Here is a 25,333-nt window from a genome sequence, read left to right on the forward strand (position 1 = left end):
TTTTTATGAGGACTGCTGTCATTGCCATATTCCCTGCACCTCTGGTCTGGTGACCAGTTCTTGTCTGGTTTCAGGAAAACTGATGCAAAGTAATTATTAAGGAGCTCTGCCTTTTCATGGGGGCCAACTGTGGGCCTCATCACTGTGTTCAGTCGGGGGTGCCACAGTGGAGCTTGAGATAGATAGATATATTTTTTCCTTTTCTTGCTCCCTACGTACTGATGGAAGGATTTTTTGTTATCTTTAATATCGGTCACCGGCTTGATTTCATTGGATGCCTTGGCTTTCCTTGTCTCATGTCTGCAGACCCTGGCTGCATGAGTGTACTCTTTTTTTCTGGATCCAGATTCATTTTTTCCATTGCACATATGCTTCTTTTTTTATTTTTGAGAAGTTCCCTAATGTCTCTGAGCCAGGTGGGTTTCTTAGCCCCTCTCCCTTTTTGATCGTATGGAGATGGCCTCTTTTTGAGCAGTAAGAATAGCTCATGAGGAAGTGCTATCCTTCATGAGCTCCCAAGTCACTGGTTGCAAAGGGCCTTTCCAACTAAATTCCTGAGTTTACCAAAGTCTGCCGATCTGAAGTCTAGGACTTCTGTTCTGCTGGTAGAGTTCCCAGCCTTTCAGTGGATGGTGAATATGATCAGATCACTGTCACCCAGAGCACCTCCAATCTTCAGGTTGTCTACCACACCTTCCCCTTTGGCCAGCACCAAGTCCAGGGTGGCTTTACTTCTCCTAGTCAGCCCCTCCACAGCCTGTGTCAAGAACAGGTCACTTATAGTCACCCAGAAGTTGGTTGATCTGCTGGAGATGGCTGAAGGATCTTCCCAACAGATGTCAGGATAGTTGAAGTCACCCATGACAATTAAGTCTTTAGTACTGGCTGCTTTGGCCAGTTCACTGTAGAGTGCCTGGTTGCTCTCCTCCTCTTGGTGGGGAGGCCTATAATAGACTCCCACCATCAGGTCCCCTTTTCCCAAGCCCCCTTGTATCTTTACCCAGAGGGTCTCGGGGGACTTTCCTCTGCCATCAAATGTGACCTGTAGGGAAGGGTACCCAGTTAATACTGGGAGGAAAAATGTATTTTCATGAATTCCCATGTGAGCTAATAAATATTGTATTGAGATGAACACTGTATGTATACGTATACATGCATGCATACTAGCTGCAGGTATACATGTGTACACACAGTGTATTGGTTCGTCTCGGTACAGTATTTATTAGCTCATATAGGAATTCATGAAAATCCATATTTTCCTACCACTGTTAAAAAGCAGCTCTGGCATATTAATGACATAAGACACATTTACATGATAGAGAATGTATCATTGTCTATATAATATACTTGAACTGTAAGTAAGCACTTAGTTGCTGTGATGATAGGCACCGTGCACATCTTTCAAGTGACACAGTTATGGTTTTTGACTGTTTTCATATTGTGCATCTAAAATATGACACGATAGCAACAGTGCATATAAATGTAGTACAAATAATTTGTGTCAGATGTTGAGGGCTATAGATTTTGAAGCCATTGAACTAAAATTTCTGCAGGGTTTCCAAAGTTCATTTCTTATAAGGGTTTCTTTTTGAGTGAATTTAATAGTGCTGTTGAGTGCTAGACTAATAGCCTGGCAGACTAAAATCTTATTTGGAGAGAAGACACCGTGCAAAGAGTGATAATGTGACCTCCCTGTGCACTGTTGCACTATATGGCAACCTTGATGCTATAGTATCTGCTTTAAAAGTTCCATCTCCATGATTCGCTCGGCACCTCTATTGAAACTGCAAGTAAAGAAGTCAGGGGAGGGGGATGTGCTTAAAAAAAAAAAAAAAGGCACATCTAGAAATTGGTCTTAAATTTAATATTTCATAGACAGTTGTGAGGTGGTCACAACCCACCTGGTCCATTAGTGATTTGGAGGTGAAAGAGAGTATCCTGTTATTAATAGCTAGTATCCATTAATGTTCACTTAAGGGATTAATGGAATTGTCTTAAATGGCAAGTGGCCTTAAATACATTTTTGCCAGTGGAACTGTTTACCCTAGTTTTCTGTGTTCTGATTTGCTGCTTCTAGTTCATTCCAATCCATATTTTGTAGGGATGCGCTGATAAAGACTTTCTTGGCTTATACTGATGGCTACTTTATTAACCAGCCATATTGGCCCTGATCCAATAGCCAATATACAGAAGTGCAGCCAGGCAGCTTGGAGAGCAGCATCCTGCCAGTAGGTCTAGGGGTGGGAAGGGTCATGGGTATGTGGGGCAGATCAAGGCTCTTGGAGTAAGGGAAGGGACAGGCTGGGTCAGGTGCTGCCCATCCAGGGCAATGAATGGGACCCTGGGGCTGGGTGTGGGACAGAGCTGCAGGCATCTTGTGCAGGGGGGATGGGAAAGGGGTCCCATTCCCTGCCCCAGGGGAGGCAGGGGTCTGTGGCAGTGTCACTGGGTGGTGGGGGCTATGGGGAATTACTTCAGCTATGGGGACTTACTGGCAGGCCAGTGCTCTCCAAGCTGCCTGGCTGTATTCCTGACCACCTGCATCCATGTGGCTGTGCAAATGCACATGGCATTTATCAGTGGCATTATCAGCTGCAGCAGCCAAAAAACACTGATAGCCAATGTTAATTTTCTTTTTATCGGTGCTGATCTGATATGCAACCGATATATCAGTGTACCTCTAATATTTAAGTACTGTTTGTGCTCTAGCTTGGTTTTAAGCAAAGGCTACAAATGATGGATAGTTTCAGGAACTCTGTAGTCAAAGGGGGCCTTATATGAGATCCTTTGACTTGCTTTTCCTTTGCTGCTAATTCTGATTTTACACCTGTTTCAATAGCCATGGTTTATTGATGCATTAGCTCTTCATTTGCCTGTCCTTGAAAAGGCTGTTCATTCATTGTAAGCCTGAACATCAAGGTAGAGGGGAACAGATTGGCATGAAGGTTTTTTGAGGATTCACATGATACTAGTTTTGAAAAGGCATTGAAGGACAATCCTTCTGTTTTAAACCTGGAGAGCAATGTAGACCAAAATCCTTCTGAAAGTGTTCTAAATTTGTGCCTTTGTTAGTATTTTTACATGCAATTATTTCTTCTATAAATCTGTCAGGAAAACCTGGAGACTCCCCATAGAAGCTTTATGTTGGTGTGTATCTAAATGTTTAGGGGTGCACCGATAAAGATTTTTTTTTTTTGGGCCGGTAACAATGGCCATTTTTTTTTTAAACTAGCCATATCGGCTGATAGCAGTCTGATAGCCGATATGCAGCCCTGTAGTGTGGAGAGTGGCGACAGACTTATCAGCCAGTTGTGGGGGGAAGGAAGGAGAATAAGGGGGGTTTATTCATTGAGGGAGTGAGTGGGGCTGGGCTGGGGCAGGGCATGGGATAGAGCCATGGCTCATTGGGGGAGCAGTTTCTGCAGCTGCATGCACCCTAGGAGGGCATGGGGGGGGGGAAGGGGGCAGCATGTGCCCAAAGATGTGTGCCCAAGGCAAGGTGGGGGGGCTGCTGCTGCAGGCTGGGACCAATGCCAGGTTCTTGCTGGTGGGGGACTGGGTCAGGCTGTGCTCAGGGTGCATGGCACTAGAAGGTGAATTTTGGGGTGGATCTAGCCCCCCAGCCCTCCTCCCAGTGCTGCCATCTGCCATGATTGCAGCCTAGCCCAGCCTCCCTCAAGGAAGAACCCAACGCCAGCCCTACTCCACAGTGGCAGCCTGCCCTTGCCCTGTGGGCAGATCCAGGAGCAGATGCCCCCCATGCCCTCCTGGGGTGCATACAATAGCAGGAGCTGCCTTGCCCTCTACCCCACTTCCTGCGCCCCCCGGACGAGCTGGAGCTCTGTCTCGCGTCCTGCCCCACCCCAGCTGGGCAGCCCCAGCTGTGCTCCCTCCCTCACCATGGGGCCCTTAATCTGCCCCCCTGCAACAGATTTATCAGCCAAACCTGGTTGCACTCCTGGCCACTTCAGTGCTATGCTGTGCTGTGGCTGCGCGCATGCACGCAGCACTTACCAACTACATTATTAGCCACATGAGCCAAAAAAGCCTGATTGCCCATGCTCTCAATTTTCTTCATCTTGGTGCCGATCCAGTATGGAACTGATATGTATTAGTGCACCTCTACTAAATGTGATTAACATGATAAAATAAGCATTCTGATGACAATCCAGACTAAGAAAACCTAAAGCAAACTAGAAGAAAAAGCAATTGGTTTGACATTCTCCCTGGTCAAATATGGGAATAATTAATTTAAGCATGACACTCTTAGCTTCTAACTAAAATATTCCTTTTACCCTTATGCTTGTAAAAGTTTAAGAGGTTTCTTAATATCCTTTGTAAACTTCGTGAACTGAAGACATAAAAGCAGAGAAGCGTATCTTCTGGAAAGTGCCAGATTGCTCTTGAAACCATCGCAGTGGCACTTGGGCTAAATTGTGCCCTGTATTTTATACCCTGTTTGTTAAGGGTAATGGGATTGTATGCAGTGTTCAAAATAAAAATCAGAACTTGTATGTGATAGGCCAGAGATTTGCTGCTCAATTCAGATGTTCTTCATTTAGGTGCTGGCATGTTTAGAGGGCAAGATTGATGCTTATGTCAGCATAAAGTTGGTTTTAAAAGATAAAATCCATTTCCCTTTTCACAGGCAGAATGAGGAGTAAGGATCCCAAAAGGGTTTCTGCATTCGTTATTTGATTTAGAGAGCAAGGCTTTGCTTCTGGATTAGACAAGGTTGCAAAATGGATTTGCTTATTAATGTGAAATTTCATGGCATTGAGCAAGCTAGTTCTGTAGATGTCTTTCTGGATAGTCTTTACTGCATTGAGACAGAAGGATTGCTCAGTTAGTGCCTTAAGCTAATCTGCCTGAAAGTTTAAACATCAATTTAACAAAAATAGAAAAGGAATTGTTGGGAAACTTAGGGCAGAAACAGTTTTTCCTCAGAGCAATCATTCTCATTTAACATGTGGGCTCTAAAGGGAATGGCTTTGTTGGTAGCATTTGCATTATTGTACTGAGAATCTATATTGTCTGCTTAAAGTTTAGGTTGTATATAATGGTGGACTTCTATTTTGTGTTTTGCTGTTTTCTGCGTACAGATTTGCTATTTGAAAACCACTTTATCTTGTAAGGACACAAACTTTATTTTGTATTCTTTCGCTGTAGCGATTTATATGGATATCTTGCAACTTTAAGTCAATATGCAAGAGTGCCCGAAGGAAAGATTCACTTAATCTACCTGTGATATGACTAAAGAGGGATATTTTTTTTTCAAGTACATCTCCAGTGTAAGAAGACATTTTTGGTGCTACTTATGCAGTTCAAAGCGAGAGAACAAGTTAAAAAATGTGAGGATGCGGTATAATTTTTTTGGTGGCAATTCTTTACAAAGTGAAAAATTCCATTAAAAAATATTGAAGTTTGTTTAACCGATGACACTAGAAGAACTATGGATCCAAAGCCTTAGCTATCATTCTTCCAGTGAGGCTGTTTTTTTTGTTTTTCCTCACTTAGCTAGGCCAGGGTTTTTCAACATTTTTTTTAAATAAGTGCACCCCTGGCAGCTGGATGCAGAGCAGGGAGTGGGGAGGTGGTGTGTGGTGGAGCAGTGGCAATGCAGGGTGGTGGGTGACAGCAGCGGCTGCTGCATGTGAGCTCCCCCCTCAACCCTGCCCTGCATCTGGCCAGCCAGGCAACGCTTGTGCAGCCCACAGAGGCATGCCGCTGCCCTCCTTCCCCCAGCCCTGCTCCTGGGAGGTGGCAGTGTGGGGTGGTGGGTGGCAGTGCTTCATCCCTGCCCACCCGTGCGTACCACCTTGGGTCTTCCCAGTTACCCCACTGTACCCACTGACACCCCCTGAGCTAGGCAGTGCACTTCAAAGGAGCTGGGAAAAGGAAGGTAATAGTATTTGGCCAAATACTTATCTGTGATACAAGTGCCTTGAAGTCAGGGCTTTTGGGGTGAATATAATGAGAACTCCTATTTGATTACTGTTGCAGTTATTGATATTTGCATGATGGACTTCACTCTTTCTCTGTTCAGCTTTCCTGTCTGTCTGCTGTCATGCGTAACAGCAGAAGGTAAAGAAGAGATGGGAGAGGACCATTTAGACATGTGTTTGAACTAACGAAGTGTGATTCTATGAAAGATACCATGTTGGGGATATTGCTACTGAATAAGTTGAATCAAATTTAACTTGGTCTGTTCTGCTTGTGTCTAACATAAATTTGGTGGATACAGACCTACTTAGGCAGGTTTGAATTGGATCCCAATTTTACATTTTTCTAGCAGAAAGATTCCCTTTCTTTTAATGGCTGGTGTTCTTGCTATGCTTCTCTACCGCTATATGTTGCTGGATATAGTTTAATATGGAGGAAAATGGACAAAAAAAAATAAAGAAAGGATGGGGAAAACACTAAATAAAACAAGTAGACTTTCAATACCTACTTCAGAATAGTTGGTGACTGCCTGCTTAGTGACTAACTGCATCTAATTCTTTGAGAATGTATTGACTCTTTGATACTAAGTTTATGAAGACTGTTGCTCTGTGCATGGGCCTAATGGTAAGGGAAATGCTTCATAGTCGAGTAAAAAGGCAGTCCCTGCCCTGAAGAGCTTGTCATCCATGCAGACAGCATGCAGTGAGGCTAGAGACTCAACAAAAAGTGGCTTAAACCAGCAGTTAAGTTTGTACAAGACTTCAGTTCCATGAGTTCTGTAGCTTTTTAATTTAACCTAGGATTGGGGAGAATTGATGTCTGTAGGATTGCCACAAGGATCGAGGATTAATCAATACTGGGAAAGATCCTTTTGGTTTTGCTTTGGTATTAATCAAAATGGGGTACTAACTTTTTCTTGAAGAAACACTTTGATACTCTAACTTTTTTTGGTTGATTTTCATATTTACACAGAAATTTACAAAGAGAAGAGCTCCACGTGGGTGAACTGAAGATATATTAGGTTTAAACTTGAGTCCCTTTCATTGCATGAGTTGCATGTTACCCACTGACACTGAAGTAAAGCTGGAAAAAAACCTACAAGTTAAGAAAACAAGAAGTTTGGAATTGGACTTGGGGGATCTGGGCTTGGAAATGCCTCAGGTAAGCCTGGTTTGTGTTACAATGGTATTTACTTTAATAAGCTCGCTCTCTAACATAGTTACAGGGCAAAGTTTGAAGTCAACAGAGAAGAAATATTCCAAAGAAGAGGAAAAAATAGTACTAAGTAACATGTCCTTCTGGTCTACTCTGAGCATGAAGTCCAGAAGTCAGCGTTCAACCTCTCCCCCTGCTGGGATATCACCTTGTAAAATCATAATCACCAGCAGGAGAACAGAATTTAAAGCTCAAGCCTTCTCCCCAGGCTTGATGACTCCTAGAGTTCTTTATAGAAGGGTGCTCAACCTACCTTCCTCTTTTTAGCCTCTTTCTTTTCCTTGCCTCCATCATATCTGCATGGGCTGATAAGTTGGTGAAACATGCTAATACTTTCCCATCAGCATCATCACATGTTAAAACAGTTAACTCTTCCAACAAACATCACCTTTCCCTTAGTATCTGTGATTCAGAAATGCTTTTCCCTTTGCAAGTAGATTGATTCTGCCTTGACTCCTGATTTGTTCTGCCAGTCTAGAGAACAGTATATCCTTTTGTGATCTTAGAAAGGGTGGAGAAATCGGGCTTATAACAGCAACTTGTTTGCAGTGTAAACTGCCATGACTGCCATTTTTCCAGTTCACCTTTCTAACTGGCTGTAGGTTTTGAGACTAACCCATCTAGTGGCTATGCATTCATACACATCAATAGGAAATAAGTAGTCTAGTTCTCTGACAGTTCTGTAGCCTACTGTGGATTCTCAAGGGACAGTGGGCTGCTATAATATACGTTTATCCTTACTGCGGACTTGAGTCTAAAAGTGCCATAGCATTTTTGGGGTGCTGCTGATGTTTAAGATGAGAACTGTGCTGCTGCTAGTTGTGTAGTCTGTCACACAGCAGGATTCAGCAGAGTTGTCTTCCTGATGAGACTAGTGGAGGACAGCCTCTTATTACTGCAGTGATTCACACACCAGTAGACTGACTGAGCCTTTGAGTAACACAGTGCATCCTCTCCTCTTACCGCTCATTAGTTTCAGGAGGTCATGGGATCTCATGAAGACCAAGATTTAAAAATAAGGTGAAAGCAGCAAATGGTCTTGTTACGCCACTAAAGTTTTTGTGTGGCTAGCAATCCTAATCTAATTGCAGAATCATTCTACACAAAGCCCTGCTGCCTTCTTAGCAGATGGAACAAATCCATTACAAATAAATTGAGGGTTTTTTGTATGTTCTCTACCCAGAACTAAAAAAAAAATAGCAGGCTCTTCTGGCTAAGACTGAAAGGAAAAGCTGCCAGAACTAGAAAAGCAGGGAGTATTGCAAATTGGAAGTAAAGCCTGCTGGGGATGCAAGGTTGTGATAGTGGCTGCTCTTAGGAGTACTGACTATGCCCAGGTATATTGGTCTGCCACATTTAAAAATGCTCAAGTATCACTAAGGTTGCTAAACAAATAAGGATTTTGACCAGCTGAAAAAGAATGAATGAGCAACTGTCCAGCAGCTACAGTGGATACAAATGTCAGTGTCTCTTGTAGGTGAAAGCACTGAATGTCACTAATTGGCTGAGAAAATATGATTTAACAGTTTAAGATATTATGTGTGTTTGTTTATCGAAAACATTTTTTCCAAATGCAAGTACGGAGCAAGTTTAAAGGCTGTTCAAGTGAAATAAGTCTTGGGAAAGTTTTACTTGTAATGTAGCAATCTTTAAAATGGTCTCTTTATGGAAACATGAAATCTCTGTTAAGTTCTGCTGAGGTAATGAGAGAGATCTTTGGAGAGGGGATATTTAACTGTTTTAGAGCTTCTTTAAAAAAAAAATTCCAATGATTTTGTTGTAGCCCAGTGTGAGTGGAATGGACCCTCCTTTTGGGGATGCCTTTCGGAGCCATACGTTTTCAGAACAGACGCTGATGAGCACAGATCTTCTGGCAAACAGTTCAGATCCAGATTTCATGTATGAACTGGTAAGTAATCTTGTTTGTTTGTTTATCTGACTCTTACCTTGGGCTGCGCTCTAAATTCCTAGAAAAATGAGGGGGCGATTGATTATTCATTACTGCCCATTCCTTACCTCAGCCACCAGACTAGCAACAGTAATATCTATTCAAAAGAAGGTTTGTAAATCTAGAGGTCTTCGGGGGCCTTAGACTGTAAGATATACAAAAGCTTTGAATTGAGTAAATGATAGGCCTATATGAATAGGGAACTATTCGATTTGGATTTGGATGCCAGTGATTCGATTCAGAGATTTGAATAGTTTTTGTTTTTTGTTTTTCTGATTTTTCTTTCCCAGTTTGGCCAAATTTGATTTGGAGCCGCTTCAGAGATTCAGCCATAGAGTATAATGGGGAATCAATTAAATATCTATAACTTGGTGGTTTTGGGGCTGATTTAGATGAAACTTGCAGGGATGGTAGCCTCTGCTGAGGGCATGAAGCCTGCCAGGTTTCAGGGTGATTAGTGCAGGGTTTTCTGGGAAACTGCACCTCAGACTGCTTAACAGACTGGCTGATGGCAACATCCTGAGGGATAGCCAGCACAGGTTTGTTGCAGGTAGGTCTTCCTTGACCAATCTCATTTCCTTTTTATAACCAGGTGGCCTATCACCTGGACAAGGGAGAAGAGATTGATGTTATATATCTTGACTTTAAAAAAGCCTTTGATCTGATATCCCATGATCACCCTATTGGCAAAACTGGCTAACTGGGGCCTTGGCCTCACCATGATCCGCTGGCTGGGGAATTGGCTCCACAGTAGGACCCAAAGGGTGGTGGTTGATGGAAGTCAATTGTCATGGTGCCCTGTGACCAGTGGGGGTCCCTCAGGGATCTGTCCTAGGGTCTATACTATCTAACATCTTCATTAATGATGTAGACATCGGTGTTGAAAGCAGACTGGCCAAGTTCCCCAATGACCTCAAACTCTGGGGTAAAGCATCCACACCTGAGGACAGAAGGGTGATCCAAGCAGACCTTGACAGGCACAGGAATTGGGCGGATGAGAACCTGATGGTGTTTAACACCAAATGCAAGGTCCTCCACTTTGGGAGGAAAAACCTGCAGCATGCTTATAGGCTCAGCAGTGCTACGCTGGCTAGCACTACGAATGAAAGGGACTTGGGGGTCATGATTCTTCACAAGATGAACATGAGCCTGCAATGTGATGCTGCAGCTAATAAAGGGAGCAAAACGCTGGCCTGCAAGAAATCCCAGGATGTCATTCTCTCGTTGTACTCAGCTTTGGTGAGGCTGCAGATGGAGTACTGCGTCCAGTTTTGGGTTCCACAGTTCAAAAAGGATGTGGAGAAGCTTGAGAGAGTGCAGAGGAGAGCCATGCACATGATCAGAGGTCAGGAAAACAGACCTTACGATGAGAGGCTGAGAGCCATGGGGCTCTTCAGCCTGAAAAAGCTCAGGCTCAGGGGTGACCTGATAGCCACCTATAAGTTTATCGGGGTACTTACCAGGACCTGGGGGAACCAGAGCGTCCCAAGGGATGACAAGGTTGACCAGTCACAAACCAGACTGCGACCAATTCAGGCTGGACATAAAGAAGAACTTGTTTACCGTCTGAGTCCCCAAGGTTTGGAGTAGACCGGTGGTGGAGGTAGTTCAAGTGCCCACTTTGAATGCCTTCCAGAGACATTTGGATGCTTATCTTGGTGGGGTCCTATGATCCCTGCTGACTTCCTGCCCCTGGGGCAGGGGGCTGGACTCGATCTTCTGAGGTCCCTTCCAGCCCTAGTGTCTATGAATCTATGACAAGCAAAACTCTTGATGTAGCTAACATGGTTTATGGAAGGCACAGGGGGGTGAAAACTGCAGGCCTGCTAGGCCCTGCTGCAGCCATGAAGCCTGCCAGCTGTCAAGGCCTGGCGTTCTGGGGCCCTGCACCTCTGGTAGAGACTGGCAGAGAGAAGTCAGTCACTGGCCAGCTAGAGCTGTCAGTCCTTTTCGCTTCTCCTCCCCACCCTGTTCCCCCTCCCTCTTTCTAAGTTTTTTTCTGTTTCCCCATAAAGACTGCCCTCTGAATCTTTTCCGGATCGATTTGGAAACTTAAGCTTCTAGCGTTTAAATTCAGAGATTTGGCCTCCAAATTGGGCTGAATCTTCTCCGAATTGAATCACGAACTGAAGCTTCACACAGCCCTAATAAATAGTTGCACTGCTGCTGGGGAATGGTGTTTGAAAGCTGAAAACTCAAAGAGTGTAGCTGCTCTTGTAACAGGTGTTACATCATCTAAAAAAAGCAGAGCAGAACTGAAACATTGACTCCTTAATATTTTTCAACATAAGCATTTCCCATTGCCCAGGTAATAGTGATCACCTTCATACATTATTTCACAGATTTGGATAGAATAAAGTTTTCCAGGATCTAAATGGCCTAGGATTGATAAAGGCAGATGTATAGAGTCTTTTATCTCTTCATTATGTGTACAAATCTGACGTAGGCCAGTTGAGAGGAAAGTAGTTTTCATCTGATGGCTCTTTCATACACTAAATGAATTGTTGGTTTGAGTCCAGTTCTTAGTGGTCAGGCATGCACACCATACAAAAAAATCTTGCCACAGTTGGCTGGTATCTTTGGCAGTCTCAGTAGAGAAGCCTAAAGCTGTTGAAGCATGGAAACTAGGTTTCAGCCTTGCCCCAAGAAAATGCTTTAGCTAAAAGCTGAGGTACATGGAGTCACATTGTATCATTATAAGAGAAAAAAGTCTCACATACTGTCTGTCATTTCCCAGTATTGCTGGCTTAAATGGAAGCCCATTTCCCTAAAATATATCTTGTTAACTTGTCTTATTGTACACAGGACAGAGAAATGGACTGTCAGCAGAGCTCCAGAGACAACTTCCTTTCTATGGAGGACTGCAAAGACATTGAGAACCTGGAGTCTTTTACAGACATTCTGGGTAATGAAGCATTTGCCTCAAACTGGGAGCAGTGGGACACATACTGTGAAGATCTAACCAAGTATACCAAACTAACCAGCTGTGACATTTGGGGAACAAAAGAAGTGGATTATCTTGGCCTTGATGATTTTTCAAGCCCATACCAAGATGAAGAGGTGATAAGTAAAACTCCAACTTTGGCCCAGCTTAACAGTGAAGACTCTCAACCTGTCTCAGATTCACTTTATTACTCGGATTCACTTTTTAGTGTAAAACAGAACACACTAACTTCTCTGCTACCTGGCAAAAAGATCACAAGCAGAGCAGCAGCCCCAGTTTGTTCCTCCAAAAATGTTCAGGCTGAGGCGCCTTTGTCAGACTGTGTTCAAAAAGCGAGCAAGCCCACGTCAAGCACACAAATCATGGTGAAGACCAACACGTACACTAATGAGAAGGTGAACATTCACGTTGAATGTAAAGACTATGTTAAAAAAGCAAAAGTAAAGATCAATCCATTGCCACAGAGCAGACCGGTGTTGAGCCAGGCCCATGCAGATGCAGCAAAAGAAAACACCTGCTACTGTGGAGCTGTGGCAAAGAGACAAGAAAGGAAAGTGGTAGACTCCCTTCAGACTCCTAGCACTCCTCCTCCTGTTCTGCCTTTTAAAGAGACTCAGGAACTGCTCCTCAACGCACCCCAGGAAACTCCTGGGCTAATTGTGGGGGAGAGCAGCCTTTCTGCCAGTACATGCGCGCCAGATTCTTCACAGAAGAAAGAAGAGCACAATTATTCTCTTTTTGTCACAGATGGCTTGGGTGAACAGTCAATCAAAGGAGACCCTGAAGAGGAGGACGAGGATGAGGAGGATGTTGAAGATGAAGACCATGATGAAGGATTTGGCAGTGAGCACGAGTTGTCTGAAAACGATGATGAGGAGGAAGATTATGAAGATGACAAAGATGACGACATTAGTGATACTTTCTCTGAACCAGGTACTTTAAATTCTTAGCTAGCTGGAGCTGGGCAGCTTTGCATCTCCCCAGGAAATCTTGTGGAAAATATACTTTTGGTGTATGGTAACACTTTGCCCTTACATAGTACCTCTTATCCCTGGGTTCCAAAACTCTTTTCAGACGTTCACTTATGAAGCTTCACTATACCCCTACAAGACAGGTATTCCTTCCTTTTCACAGAGATGTTAAACTATTGACCTAAGATCATGCAATAACATTAGTAATAGAAGCACAGAGAGAATTCAGGATTCTTGACTCTCATCCTGTTGTTCTAATTGCAGGACCCTACTTGTATTTTTTTTTTTTTCCATCCCTGTTTTTTTCAACATGTTGATGGGGTATGTGAGTCCTAACAGGACACATTAAATCAGTTATTACCTTTTTCCTAGATCCTACTGAGCCACTGTACATGATCGTCCCTAACCCCTCAACTTCCCCTAATTGGCCCATTTATTGGCAATCACAAAAATGAATGAGATTGGAGCTCAGTCTCCACAGTCTCCTGTGCAAATAGAAAATGTAATTATAAAATTAACAGAACAGTCTCCTTCTGGAAAGTGATATGGAGTAACCATTACTGTATTAAAAACCGTGCAGAATAATTAAACTAATTCTTAGCTATAATCACATTTTATACAGTCCTTCCAGTGTAGAATAAGCATCTGTGTTCTGAGGGAGGGGCATCACTTTTAAAGCAGCAGTTCAAGTTAAGGATGCTGATGTCTGATGATGAAAATTTTAGGGTATAGCTGCCTCATTAGCAAGGACTTTATACAAAATATACTTGTGTTACTTTGTATTCATTTTAAAGGCTTGTAATGTACATATGCAAGTATCTTAAAACATTACCTTCTTGACAGCGTTCCATACAGAAGTGAACTTTATTCTTCTTTTTCTGAAGTTTTGAGTGGCTTCTGCTATTATAATACTTTTGGGTGGTGGCGCTTGATTTGGCTAGGTGCATTAGAGGATTGAGGCATATTGCATATTATACATGGGGAAAACCAGTAATCTTGAAAAGGTGGTTAATTTTATTGCTGGGATTTTACTCTGGTAATACATTAATAATTTACTTTCTTTGAAAGTTTGTTTTATGCTGGCAAGGAGCCCCTTCTGCCTTCTATTAACTGCGAGTATTCCTGCATGTAGCAGCACAGTAACTGGGGAAACAAAATTGCTGCTTGACCTATATAATAAACTCACTAAAATTTTAAGTAAATGAAGGCCCTTTGCCTTGGCTGTTGAATTGAAGATTAAACCACTGAGTGTGCTACACCAGGGTTTTGTTTGTACCTTTTTCCTCCTTTATTGGTGAAAATGCTTCAGAAAAGGGCCTGGGAATGAGCAGAAGTATTTACAAATTCTGTTGTACTAACATCAAAGGCAGAGAGCTGGATTTAGAGCTAAGGTGCAAGGACAAAGAACACTAACTCTCATTGACTTCCTATTGTGTGCATTTTCCATATAGCTGATTTCATCTTATTTTCCCTACTTCCTCCTGCACTTTTTTGCAAGTGTGTGGAGTATGGGATCATCTGAAGAGATGATAAAATAATAGCTTTCTGCCTCCTTTAGTTTTCCATTGTTTAAATGGCATCCTGAAACTCTCTCCCCATATTGAGTATCAGGACTTTGAGGTTTCACCCTCATCACTAGGTCATTGCAACAGAATGCCTTTAGTGAACTCCATTAGTGGCAGAGAGAAGGATAATCTGATAATTTAAGTACATCAAGTTCTGGTTTGGGAATTGATGGCTATAGCTAGCTACAGTTACATTATCCTTTCCAGAGCAGCATAGGGTTGCCTTATTTCTGTGTACTGAGGAGTTTGGACACTTTGGGATGGTATGCAGTGTTTGCTGGAGTTTGCAGTGGGGGAAAAAAAGCACGTGATGTATGGGACTCAGGCTGGCTGTACAGCAGAGGCAACCTAGGGTAGGAATCATCATAAACAGAAATCCTCCCTATTCTCTTCCAGTATTCGCATATTAGGCCTAAGATACTAGTCCCTAAACAAATGCGTACCATTTTTGGCACTCTTACTATAATACTGAGAACTGGCGCATCACAGCTGCCTGCTTTCTCTTTACTTATATTAGGATGAAATGCACTGTTGCATAACCAGAACTCCCTGCCACACTAGAATGTTTGATTTGAATGGAAAGTAGCAAGCTCTGGCAGCTCATCTGAGGCTTTAGTCCCAACAAGGGTAGGGATCTGCTGACTTGAAAATGTGTGTCAAGTTCCTAAATATTTTTGTTGGAAGACCAGGCATAGATGGATGTCTGCAGACTTATGTATTCCTTGTCCAAATCTATGAATCACAAGTTACGTTTTTTGTTCCCTTGTAATTACCCAGTATAAACCCTTGGAGTGTATTGGATCCTTAAAAAGGTGTTTAGGAGAAGGTACTATTCTTAATTTTTTTCCTCTAACCCAGGGGTGTTAAATTCATTTGATCCTGTGTGCCAGATGAGGGGTGTGGGGCTGGTCTGCAAGCTGGATTGGGCCCATAGGCTGGCCCCAAGTACAGGAGCCAGCTTGCAGGGTCATTCTGGTGCAAGTGCTACAGACAGCACGTGCCTTGGACCAGCCCTGCATGCAGTGCATGGTGCAATGGGCCATTCTGGGGTGCATGCTACATACAGTGCATGGAGCCAGTCTGGAACACGCATCTGCTCCATGTATGCTGTGTCCATGCCAGACCAGTCCTGGACACTGGCTTTGACATGAGGCCAGTCTAAGGGCCTGACTTTGGATCAACCCCAGATCCAGTGAGCAGGGTTGGTCCAGTATGAGCACCATGGACAGCATGTGCTGCGTGCAGCATGTGCAGGTTCAGCCCCTGAACCCTTCTCTTTGTGCAGCCTGTGCCAGATGGGTTCCACGCACCATATACAGTGTGTGGGGGGCTGAGGCCAGTACAGGCTGCAGGAACTGGCACATGCTGCATGCGGTGCACTGGTCTGAAACCCACAGGCAGCGCTGTGGGCCAGATCTTTGATGTGTTGACCCTAATCAATATGAATTTTCTTGGGGTTTGTGTAAGAACAGTCATCTTGGCAGGATGAGCTTTACAGATGTACTTGGGCTTGGATTTTTGTGAGTTTTGCTTTAGGTTTTGTGACTTTTTTTCTGCAGAGACTCAAGAGATCCATGTTCCATTGCTGAGCCACCAGCTCAGTATAGTCTTGGGGATTAGCCTTAATTTCTGTATCTCTGTTCCTTATTGGTAAATAGTGAAAAAGTTAATGATATTTAAAAGGCAGGGATTTTCACTGGGCCAACTGCATGGTTGCGATAGACATAGGCAAGGTTTCAAATGCTGAGCATCCTTCATTAGGTCTGGGGGGAAAAAGCAGGCACAAAGATTAGCAGGAGTCGGACTGCATGGCATGCTATGCCAGTGCTTAGTCCTTGGTACACTTATAATTTTTGTTCCCAGGGTTACCTTTCGCAGGTATGTTGTCCTTGAGCTTACGGACAGTGAGTTTAGAAAGTGAGTGGTAGTTCTGTGAAAAGTGTCACGTCTCTTTTAATTTTTTTTTTCTTTTTTTTACCTGTGATCATTCACTCTGCATAGTTTTAGTTTGGTTTCATCCACATGGTTTGCATTAGATAATTTAGTGCACTAGAAGTGATCTCCGCGTGCATATCCCCAAATGTCTTATAATCCAGGGGTTCCGATGGGCTTGTTGTGGGCAGGTTGTGGTTTTTTGTAGTAGTAGAAATGCTTGACAGGCTTTGCATCTGCTGTTAAGGCAAGGCTGCATCCCTCTTGATTTCTGCTTCTGATGACAAGGTTAGGGGGTTGTTTTGAAAGTCGGGACCTTGGGGGAGGTAAGGCCTGATTGTTTAATGATACTTAATCTATATATCTATATCTATATATATGTGTGTGTGTGTGTGTATGTATGTGTATATATATATGTTTTACTACTCATCCTAAACTTGTAATTAAAGAATTCAGCAAAGCTAAAAATAACATAGATTTCATAGATTTCTAGACTTGGAAAGGACCTGGTAGATCATTGAGTTTGACCCCCTGCTCCAGGCAGGAAAGAGCACTGGGGTTAGGTAACCCCAGCTGGATGCCCATCTAATCTCCTCTTGAACATCTTCAGGGAAGGGGAAAGCACCAGCACCCTTGGAAGCCCATTCAGTGTTTTGGCAACCCTTACTGTAAAGAATTTCTTCCTAGTGTCCAATCAAAACTGAAGGAGAACAGGTTTATGGCCATTATTTCTAGTAACCCCGAGGGGCGCCTTGGTAAACAGTGTCCCATATTCCCTGCTGACCCCCCATGATGAAGCAGCCACAAGGTCACCTCTCGGCCTTCTCTTGCAGAGGCTGAAGAGATTCAGATCCCTCAATCTGTCTTCATTGGGTCTTACCTGCAGGCCCTCAACCATATGAGTAGCCCTCTTCTGAACCCTCTCAAGGTTATCCACATCCCTCTTGAAGTGTGGTGCCCAAAACTGGATGCAGTACTCCCATCTGCGACCTCACCAGTGCCATATAGAGGGGAATTATCAGTTCCCTAGACCTGCTCATGATACTCCTGTATCCTATTCTGTCCCAATTAGATAAATTTACTTTACACAGTTATGTAGACTGGAAAAGCTGAGACAAACAGTGCCTCAGATTGGCTTTTTAATTAAAATTACTGTTAGTGTTATATATTAGAGGTAAAGTAAATTTAGCAAAAAGTGTTTTGCATTTTAAACTGGTCTGTTAATCTGAAATTAGTCAAACGAATGGTGTATTTCTGGTCTTTCCAGATTTTAGAACTAATATCTTGGCTTTGTACCTGATTTTTATTCATAGTAGGAAAGAGGGAGATGCTTTCTTTTTCTTTTTTTCTTTAAGTACTGTGCAGTTTCTCAAGTTCAAATGGTTTAACCATTGAGCTGAATAAGCTGAATAAACTGAAATGAAGAAAATTTATTTTCTCCTTCTGTAGAAGCTGCTGCTGCTCTAAGAAGTTGATTACATACTTAAACTCTAGTTCCAAGTGTTTAGTCAGTGACTTCTGACACTCCTTAGTGATTTGACTTTCTTTAAAATTTGGCAGCAAATCTGTAGTACTTGGATATTGTTTACATTCATTTTTAATTATTTTAATACATTACATGCATTTTAGACCTTCGTTTATTTGGATTTTAAGCATTTTTTTTTAATTTGTTGAGGAAAAAAGTTGGAAAACAGTACTCTGTTTTGCAACATGATGGGGTGATGGTATCATTTCAGTGCAAACACTTCTTAATGTCTTTAATTTTATCATACACAAATTGCATTCTAATATAACTATTGTCTTGTCTCTGTACTTTGGATTATTTAACTCCCCGGTTTTTTTGCTCTAAAAGGCACAGGCGTGGGATTGAGCACTTTGAGCCAAGCTCCTTTCCATTCAGACAAAGAGGTGGGCTGATGGCAGCTAGTCTTGAACAAAGAGCCTCCTATCCTGGCTAGAACTGTCTTCCATTGCTCTGACAGAGTTGGTTAATTTGACCTTCAGGGCATGCTGCCAGGATGATTTATTTTTCCCAGGCTTTTAAAGAGTATGTACATAATGCAAAATTATTGCTCTGGATTGATTTGATAGTGAGGATCTTGTTAGTTCTTAATATGCTTTTTGTTTTAAACTTTTACCGTGGGATAGGATGTTAATCTAAGAAATAAGGGAGACCTGGAAAATGTTCTGAAAATTGATGGGAAAAGAATGAGGCAAGCAAAAGGTGGTTCTCTAAGGGTTGAAGAGATGATGGGTGGGGAAGGAAAGTAGGGATAGAAGAAAAGAGGCCTCTTGATGTAGTAGATCTTCTCCCCAGTTCCAACTATTACTGGTGTAATGTTGGCTTGACGCTGGAGTTAGGACAGATCCCAACTGTAGAAAGCCAAAGACGTGGCCCCAGTAGCACGGAACCAATTAGTTGTGTAGCTTGAAGTTTTATCACACTTTCGTTTCTAGAATGTTTGCTCCGGCACCTATAAATTGTTTCCATCCTTGCTGAGCTTCTAAACAAATGATCAGTGCAACTTAATCTCTAGGATATGAAAATGATTCTGTGGAAGACTTGAAAGAAATGACTGCAGTATCTTGCCGGAAAAGAGGCAAAAGAAGATATTTTTGGGAATATAGTGAACAACTGACTACATCTCAACAAGAAAGAATGCTGAGGCCATCTGAGTGGAATCGAGATACATTACCAAGTAATATGTATCAGAAAAATGGACTCCATCATGGTAAGAGTACCTTCCCAGTAGCCAGTCTTTTCACGCTGACACCTCCGAGTACCCTAACTCCCTTATGTGAAATGAGTGAGAGATCTTGTTTTGGTGCCTGAGGAGAAATCCATTAAAACAGTATACCTCCTGTTACTTGGCTAATTGCTTTCTGTAATGTGGCCAAGAAAGGGTTCGTGAATATACAGTAGTAACTTCAGTATGGTTTCCCTTAAGAGAAAAGTGGATTCATTGAAAATTGTAACTCCTAAATTCTCTCTGCAGAGACGGTGAATGGTCTCAGTGCAATACTGTTAATGTCACAACTTAGTCATGAATCTGATTTTTGCCTCTGGATGCTAAGAAGCAGATCTAGTGCTGTTTGAAGTATTAGAGTAAACTGCGTGCAGGACTAACATGCGGATGACCCTTTACTTGAGATGCCAAAACAGGACAGACAGCAAAGTGGGGTTTTGTTTTGTTTTGTTGGTGTTTTTGTTTTGCTTTTTGGGGTGGGGTGGGGTGGGGCTGTGGACATGCCAACTTTGTAGCACTTCCAAAATAAATGATGCTGGCGAGGACAGATGACTTTGGGAATGGAGTGCTGGGTATGGGTATTCTTTGTTTTTCGCTACCTTCTGCTAGCAGTTTTTTAAGGGAGCAACTTGCCTAATTCTAACATTCCCTTGAGAACTTTTGTCCTTTTAGGCTAGCTCTTTTGGTGTCCGCGTCTGGGTTTTAGATGAAACATTGGATCTGTTACTTACTATTCTTCCCTAAATAAAATGCAAATTTTTTTTGCCTATTTAAATGTGAGAGAACTTCTAAAGCATCATTGTCTAAAGCAAATACGTGCTCATTTAATGCAGTTGTTTATTTTTGTACCAAAGACAAATGCAACTGGTATGGCAAACTGCCATAAATCTGTATCACTAGCAAATGTAATTAGTACCTGTGTCCTGGTTTGGAATTCATGCTTTCTACTTATCATACAAGTTTCAAATGTATTCAGAGGGGTGACACAGGGCATGCCTGCATTGTTATGTCTTTGTAGGAGCATAGCCACAATGCTTCCTGCGTCCATTTGCTTCTGTTCAACGTGCACTAAATCTTAGAAACAAGGCAGTGTAGCCACCTACTGCCTAAATCTTAACACTCACCCGTGGAGGCAGTGCTAACTGCTGAGTGTGTACCAGGTCAGCTTTCAGCCTGAGATGTGCGCTTACCTGGCTCCATTGCCTCCTATCCAGGATCTGGTGCGAGTGGAATGGAAGCAAGTGGTAGGGATGTGCTGCACGACAGTGGCCGCATGGAGGCAGCATAGTTCAAGGACTTTGTATATCAAGCTGCCCTTTTAGCTTGTAAGGTAGTGAGCTCTGTTGGCATCATCCAGAAGCTGCAGAACCTGTGAGGTTTGTTTGTTTAAAGTCCACCTGATACTTCAAACAAGTGATCATAAATATTAATTCCCCCCAAATAATATACCTATAGAGGGTTTTGTCACTTTAGTAATAAATGGGTTACTTGCCTGAAAGTAACATTTGTTTTCCATATAACTTCAGAATGAAAGTGCAGTAATAATAGATAGTCTTAAGGAATGAAGATCCTGCCTTATATGTACATGCTTCTGGTAAAGCTCAACTGGGCAAGAAAAGTTGTGTTATAAATGGAATAGCATAGATGCAGAAATATCCTTAAAAATGTCCAGAAGGAGTTGGCTGAACTCTGAACTGGCCATGTGTTTAGCTTAAGGTCACTTTTATTTAAAATTATGGTTGTTCTAGCCCTTTACCTCCTCTTTTGTCTGCGTGGAGCGGGAAACAGATGGAGTCAATGGATTGTTCTACTTCTTGGCATAAATTGATCATGGCAGTGAGACGGAGGGCATGGACTATTAGGAAGGTGCTTTGGAACTGAACGGTTAGCTTCACTAGCACCTTCATACTAACCATAACTGTGGATCCGTTTTGGTCCTGATGTGTGGTATGTGCTGCTATCCTGATTCTCAACATACTGATGTTTATGCCTGATTATTCAGCTGTCCTTTTTGCATTGCAAAAACTTGGAGGACCTGCCAAAAGTTGAACTTTGGGTCTTTGGTGATGAATGGGCAAGGATTAAGAATATAACTTATATGCATATCTTCATATTTGAATGCTACAATAAAGTCTTCTGTGTATTCAAAATAGGAAAATATGCAGTGAAGAAGTCACGGAGGACTGATGTGGAAGACTTAACTCCCAACCCTAAAAAGCTTCTCCAGATCGGCAATGAGTTAAGGAAACTGAATAAGGTGATCAGTGATCTGACACCAGTCAGTGAACTACCCTTAACTGCTAGACCAAGGTCAAGAAAAGAAAAGAACAAACTAGCTTCCAGGTAAAAACTAGATGCCCTTTGCCTGAATGAATGAATTAGGAGTATTCCAGATGTGCTACGGAACTGAAGCTTTCCTAATTTTCCTATTTAGAGTGAGGCTATTTCCCTCATTTGCAGTCATTATAAGAATTGTATTGGCTTGGCAAAAAGGCAACTAGGGCATATGATTTGCATAGGCATGGCGGGGAGGAGGATTCAAACTAGATCATGCCAGTTTCCATTGGAAAGTAAGTCAAGCTGGAATCATCCAGGAGTACCAGAATTAAAATTCACAAACAGGAAAGTGAGTTGCTTTAGTAACTGATGGCATTTAGCATGTTTAGTATATGAGTAATACTTAATAGTAGTGGTTTGGGTTCAGTGAGGATTGAGGTGTGAACAAAAACTATTGCATTGGGAGAACTTTTGCAAGTTAGTGTAGCCCCAGTTAGGAGATTGTACTAACTTTTTGCTATTATAGGGCTTGCAGACTAAAGAAGAAAGCCCAGTATGAAGCCAACAAAGTCAAATTGTGGGGTCTCAACACAGAATATGGTAAGTATAAATTTGTCTCAACTTTTTCCTTTAATACAAGCTGTTGTCAATCTTGCATCTTCCCATCACCTGCAGAAAATGATGGTTGTGGCAAACTTGCATACAGATGAAGTGGATTATGTGATGTAGCTATACTTGAAATGAGTTATTATGGTGACATCAGAGGCCCTGTACTGTCTGAGGGCTCTGTGTTGTAGATAAGGTACATGAATGAACACAGGAAGGTGCAGCTTCTGACCCAGAGTCATGTAATCAAATGTAACCTCTTTTTCCCCCCTCTCTTCAGATAATTTGTTGTTTGTGATCAATTCTATAAAGCAAGAAATTGTTAATCGAGTGCAGATCCCTAAAGATGACAGAGGAACCAACATGGAACAGAAGCTTGATGTACTCGTTAAAGATACTCTTGGTAAGGAGTAAAGTTAAACGGCTACATATTTCACCACTTACATGCAATAGCATTATTTTGGACTCCAGAGTCTTTCTCCTCATCTTTAAAGGAGTGTTACCCTGTTTTCACAAACTTTAGTTCTTCTACTTGCTTACTGGCCAGCTCTAGGCATTGTGATAGGCTTTTTTATAGTAAACTTGCACATGTGTGCAAATAATAGCGATCTTAAAGCACATCCCCTTCCTTTCCTTCATAGGACTACCTGTAGCGGGACAAACGTCAGAGTTTGTGAACCAAGTTCTAGAGAAAACTGCAGAAGGAGACCCCACTGGTGGCCTTGTAGGGCTGCGAATACCAACGTCAAAAGTGTAACAGACATCACTTCACCTGTTCTCATTGGTCAGAGCTCTACCTGTGTTGTCAAGTACTCCATTGTAAATTGCATTCTGGTCTGCATGTCCGTTTTTAGCATTATGTAAACACTTACAATTAGGTTCCATTGTTTTTAATAACAATGTAGTAAGATAAGTGAATGCATGGTATAAAATGCTTAATAGCATTTTTGGAGCATAAACCATATAGTTTTAAAGCTGCTTCCCACATAAATGCAGAGATTAGGAGTCTTTAAAATTAAGTCATCTAGGACCAGGTCATATAAATTTGGTTTTAGAAGCAAAAATATATTTTTGGTAGTGAAAAATCGTAGCAAATACCAAACATTGTGGCAGGTTTATGCTCCAAGTAAAATAAAGAAGAAGCATTTTTTTTGCAAATTGTCAGTTTGGTATTTTTCTAGAATTATTGCTTTTTTGGTTCTAAAAAGAATAAAACCAGTAAGCTTTCTTTGCAACCATTAACTTGTACATAGCACACCTGGCATTAGAGCTAGTGTGCCATATAAGACTTTAATTTTATGAGCTTAATATGGTATTTAAATGTCTGTGCAAGTAAGAGAAAAAAGTATATTCTTTGTGCCTTGTATTTTTGGGGGAGAGCTATAAGTATAAGCTGGTAAAGAATTTTTTTGTTTTGTACAATGAAAACCCTGAGGGGGGAAACGAGATGTATAGAGATGGTAAGATTATGGATTTTAATGTATTTGTTCCAGCTCTTACAAATTTTTGAATGTATATAGGAATATGTTGAAAATGTAGATATATGCCACAGAGTCTATGTATTGTATAAAAGATGGCTCTAGAAAACTCAATTTCGGTACTTGGCCGGAAGAAAACAAATACTTGCACATTTAATGCGATTGTTTATTTTTGTACCAAAGACAAATGCAACTGATATGGCAAACTGCCAGTCTAAGTAAAGTTTTGCACAGCTTACATGATACTGTACTGAATGTAAAAAAGAAAAAAAAGAAAAAAAAAAACAAGAAAAAAAGAAAAAAAAACCTAAAGGTCAGGGTTAGGGATCTTACTGAACTGTGAATTTTTTTGTTTGGGTCCAATTATCTACAGAAGGAGCATTCATACATAATATTATTTTGCTGTTCCTGTAGTTTGCTAGTAGATAAGTTGGTGGCCATCTTGGAGTCTTTAAATCTTTTGTTTTCTCTGCACTTACTGTAGGAAATTTTAATATATTTGGATTTTAGTAAGCTATTAGAAAAATAGTTTTCAATTTTGAGAATTAAAAAAATATATTTAGCTTGTTGTAGTATACTTCCACCAAACAACCAAAATAAAATTATTTTTATTGTAATGTGTATATATGTAAAGAGGAAAAAAGAGCTACAAATATCTAATTCCTTAGTTGCCACTTTTCCAGTTGATGTATTATTATGCATGTGGTGTTTCCAAGGATCAACACAGGCTTAGAAAGAAAAACAAAAAAAAATTTATAGACTTTTTTATATTTTTGTACAGGTATTTCAAAACTAGCTTCTTTAAACTTATGTGACTTTATTCTTGTTAATTCAGTAGTTTCTATGATTGGAGAATATTAACTCACAGTTCTTATTTGCTCTTCTGATCATAAGTCGGCTTTGTTAGTCAGTGTTAAAGTACAAATTTAAAAGCTTTATCCCTTGACGAGGAAGTCATTTATGTCAAGGCAAGATCATTCTCTGGTTTCAAGGACCCCTTTCCTCCCCTCTTCTTTCTTTTTATTTAAAGATGACAAAACACTGTTTACTGAAAATAGAAATACCAAATATTTTAAAATGATATATGTAGCTGCTGGGGGAAAATGCAAAAGTCCATGAAGGTTTCCTGCCCACTCCCTTTGGGGGGCTTGTTCCACTTCATTTACAATTTGTCTAAGTTTCTTTGTACTGTGATTCATTTACGTATACATAAACGTAGAGTTGGGTTTTTAGGGGGGTTTTTTGTTTGTTTTTTCTTTGGGTTTTTTTTTTTAGATCTAAGCTCTTTATTGCGTGAAGTTTTATAAATCTCAAATAGTGCAAGGTAGGAGTGGGAGATGAAGATGGCAATCCTGCCACATGGGTGTAGTGTGCACACAACACACTATGTATCCTGATACTCTGGAAGACTCAAAAAGCGGGGGAAAAAGCCAAAATACCACTACTGGGCTGTACCATAAAGTTTTTTTCATTCACGATTGAAGAAGGCCCCACAGCTAGTTAATCAAAGCTTTGAAAATCCTCTTAAAGGATTTGCAAGATTTGAGTGAGGTCTGTTTGTTTTTTGTTAGCCTTGGGAAGAAGTGCAGGTCTGTTTGCTTCAGAGCAGAGCCTGGTGGCTCATATGCATCCTTCCTGGTATTCCAGTTACACCAGAGATGCACGTGGCCACCAAAAATTCGACTAAGAATGTTTTGTTCTTTGGAA

General features: G+C 41.5%; 1 protein-coding gene across 1 annotated transcript in view; it reads left to right on the forward strand.

Annotated features, from left to right (window-relative positions):
- Positions 1-23,921, forward strand: part of CREBRF (CREB3 regulatory factor) — a 34,723-nt gene extending 10,802 nt beyond the window's left edge. The window contains exons 2-9 of the mRNA XM_019534959.1: positions 6,916-7,104; positions 8,942-9,067; positions 11,912-12,983; positions 19,056-19,250; positions 21,419-21,608; positions 22,069-22,142; positions 22,429-22,551; positions 22,790-23,921. Of these exons, the coding sequence (XP_019390504.1) occupies positions 6,991-7,104; positions 8,942-9,067; positions 11,912-12,983; positions 19,056-19,250; positions 21,419-21,608; positions 22,069-22,142; positions 22,429-22,551; positions 22,790-22,905 (2,010 nt within the window). The 5' untranslated portion in view covers positions 6,916-6,990 and the 3' untranslated portion in view covers positions 22,906-23,921. The remainder of the gene's footprint in view (positions 1-6,915; positions 7,105-8,941; positions 9,068-11,911; positions 12,984-19,055; positions 19,251-21,418; positions 21,609-22,068; positions 22,143-22,428; positions 22,552-22,789) is intronic.
- Positions 23,922-25,333: the final 1,412 nt, after the last annotated feature.

The sequence above is a fragment of the Crocodylus porosus genome, unplaced genomic scaffold, assembly GCF_001723895.1.
Source record: "Crocodylus porosus isolate Cpor-Errol unplaced genomic scaffold, CroPor_comp1, whole genome shotgun sequence".
NCBI lineage: Eukaryota > Metazoa > Chordata > Crocodylia > Crocodylidae > Crocodylus > Crocodylus porosus.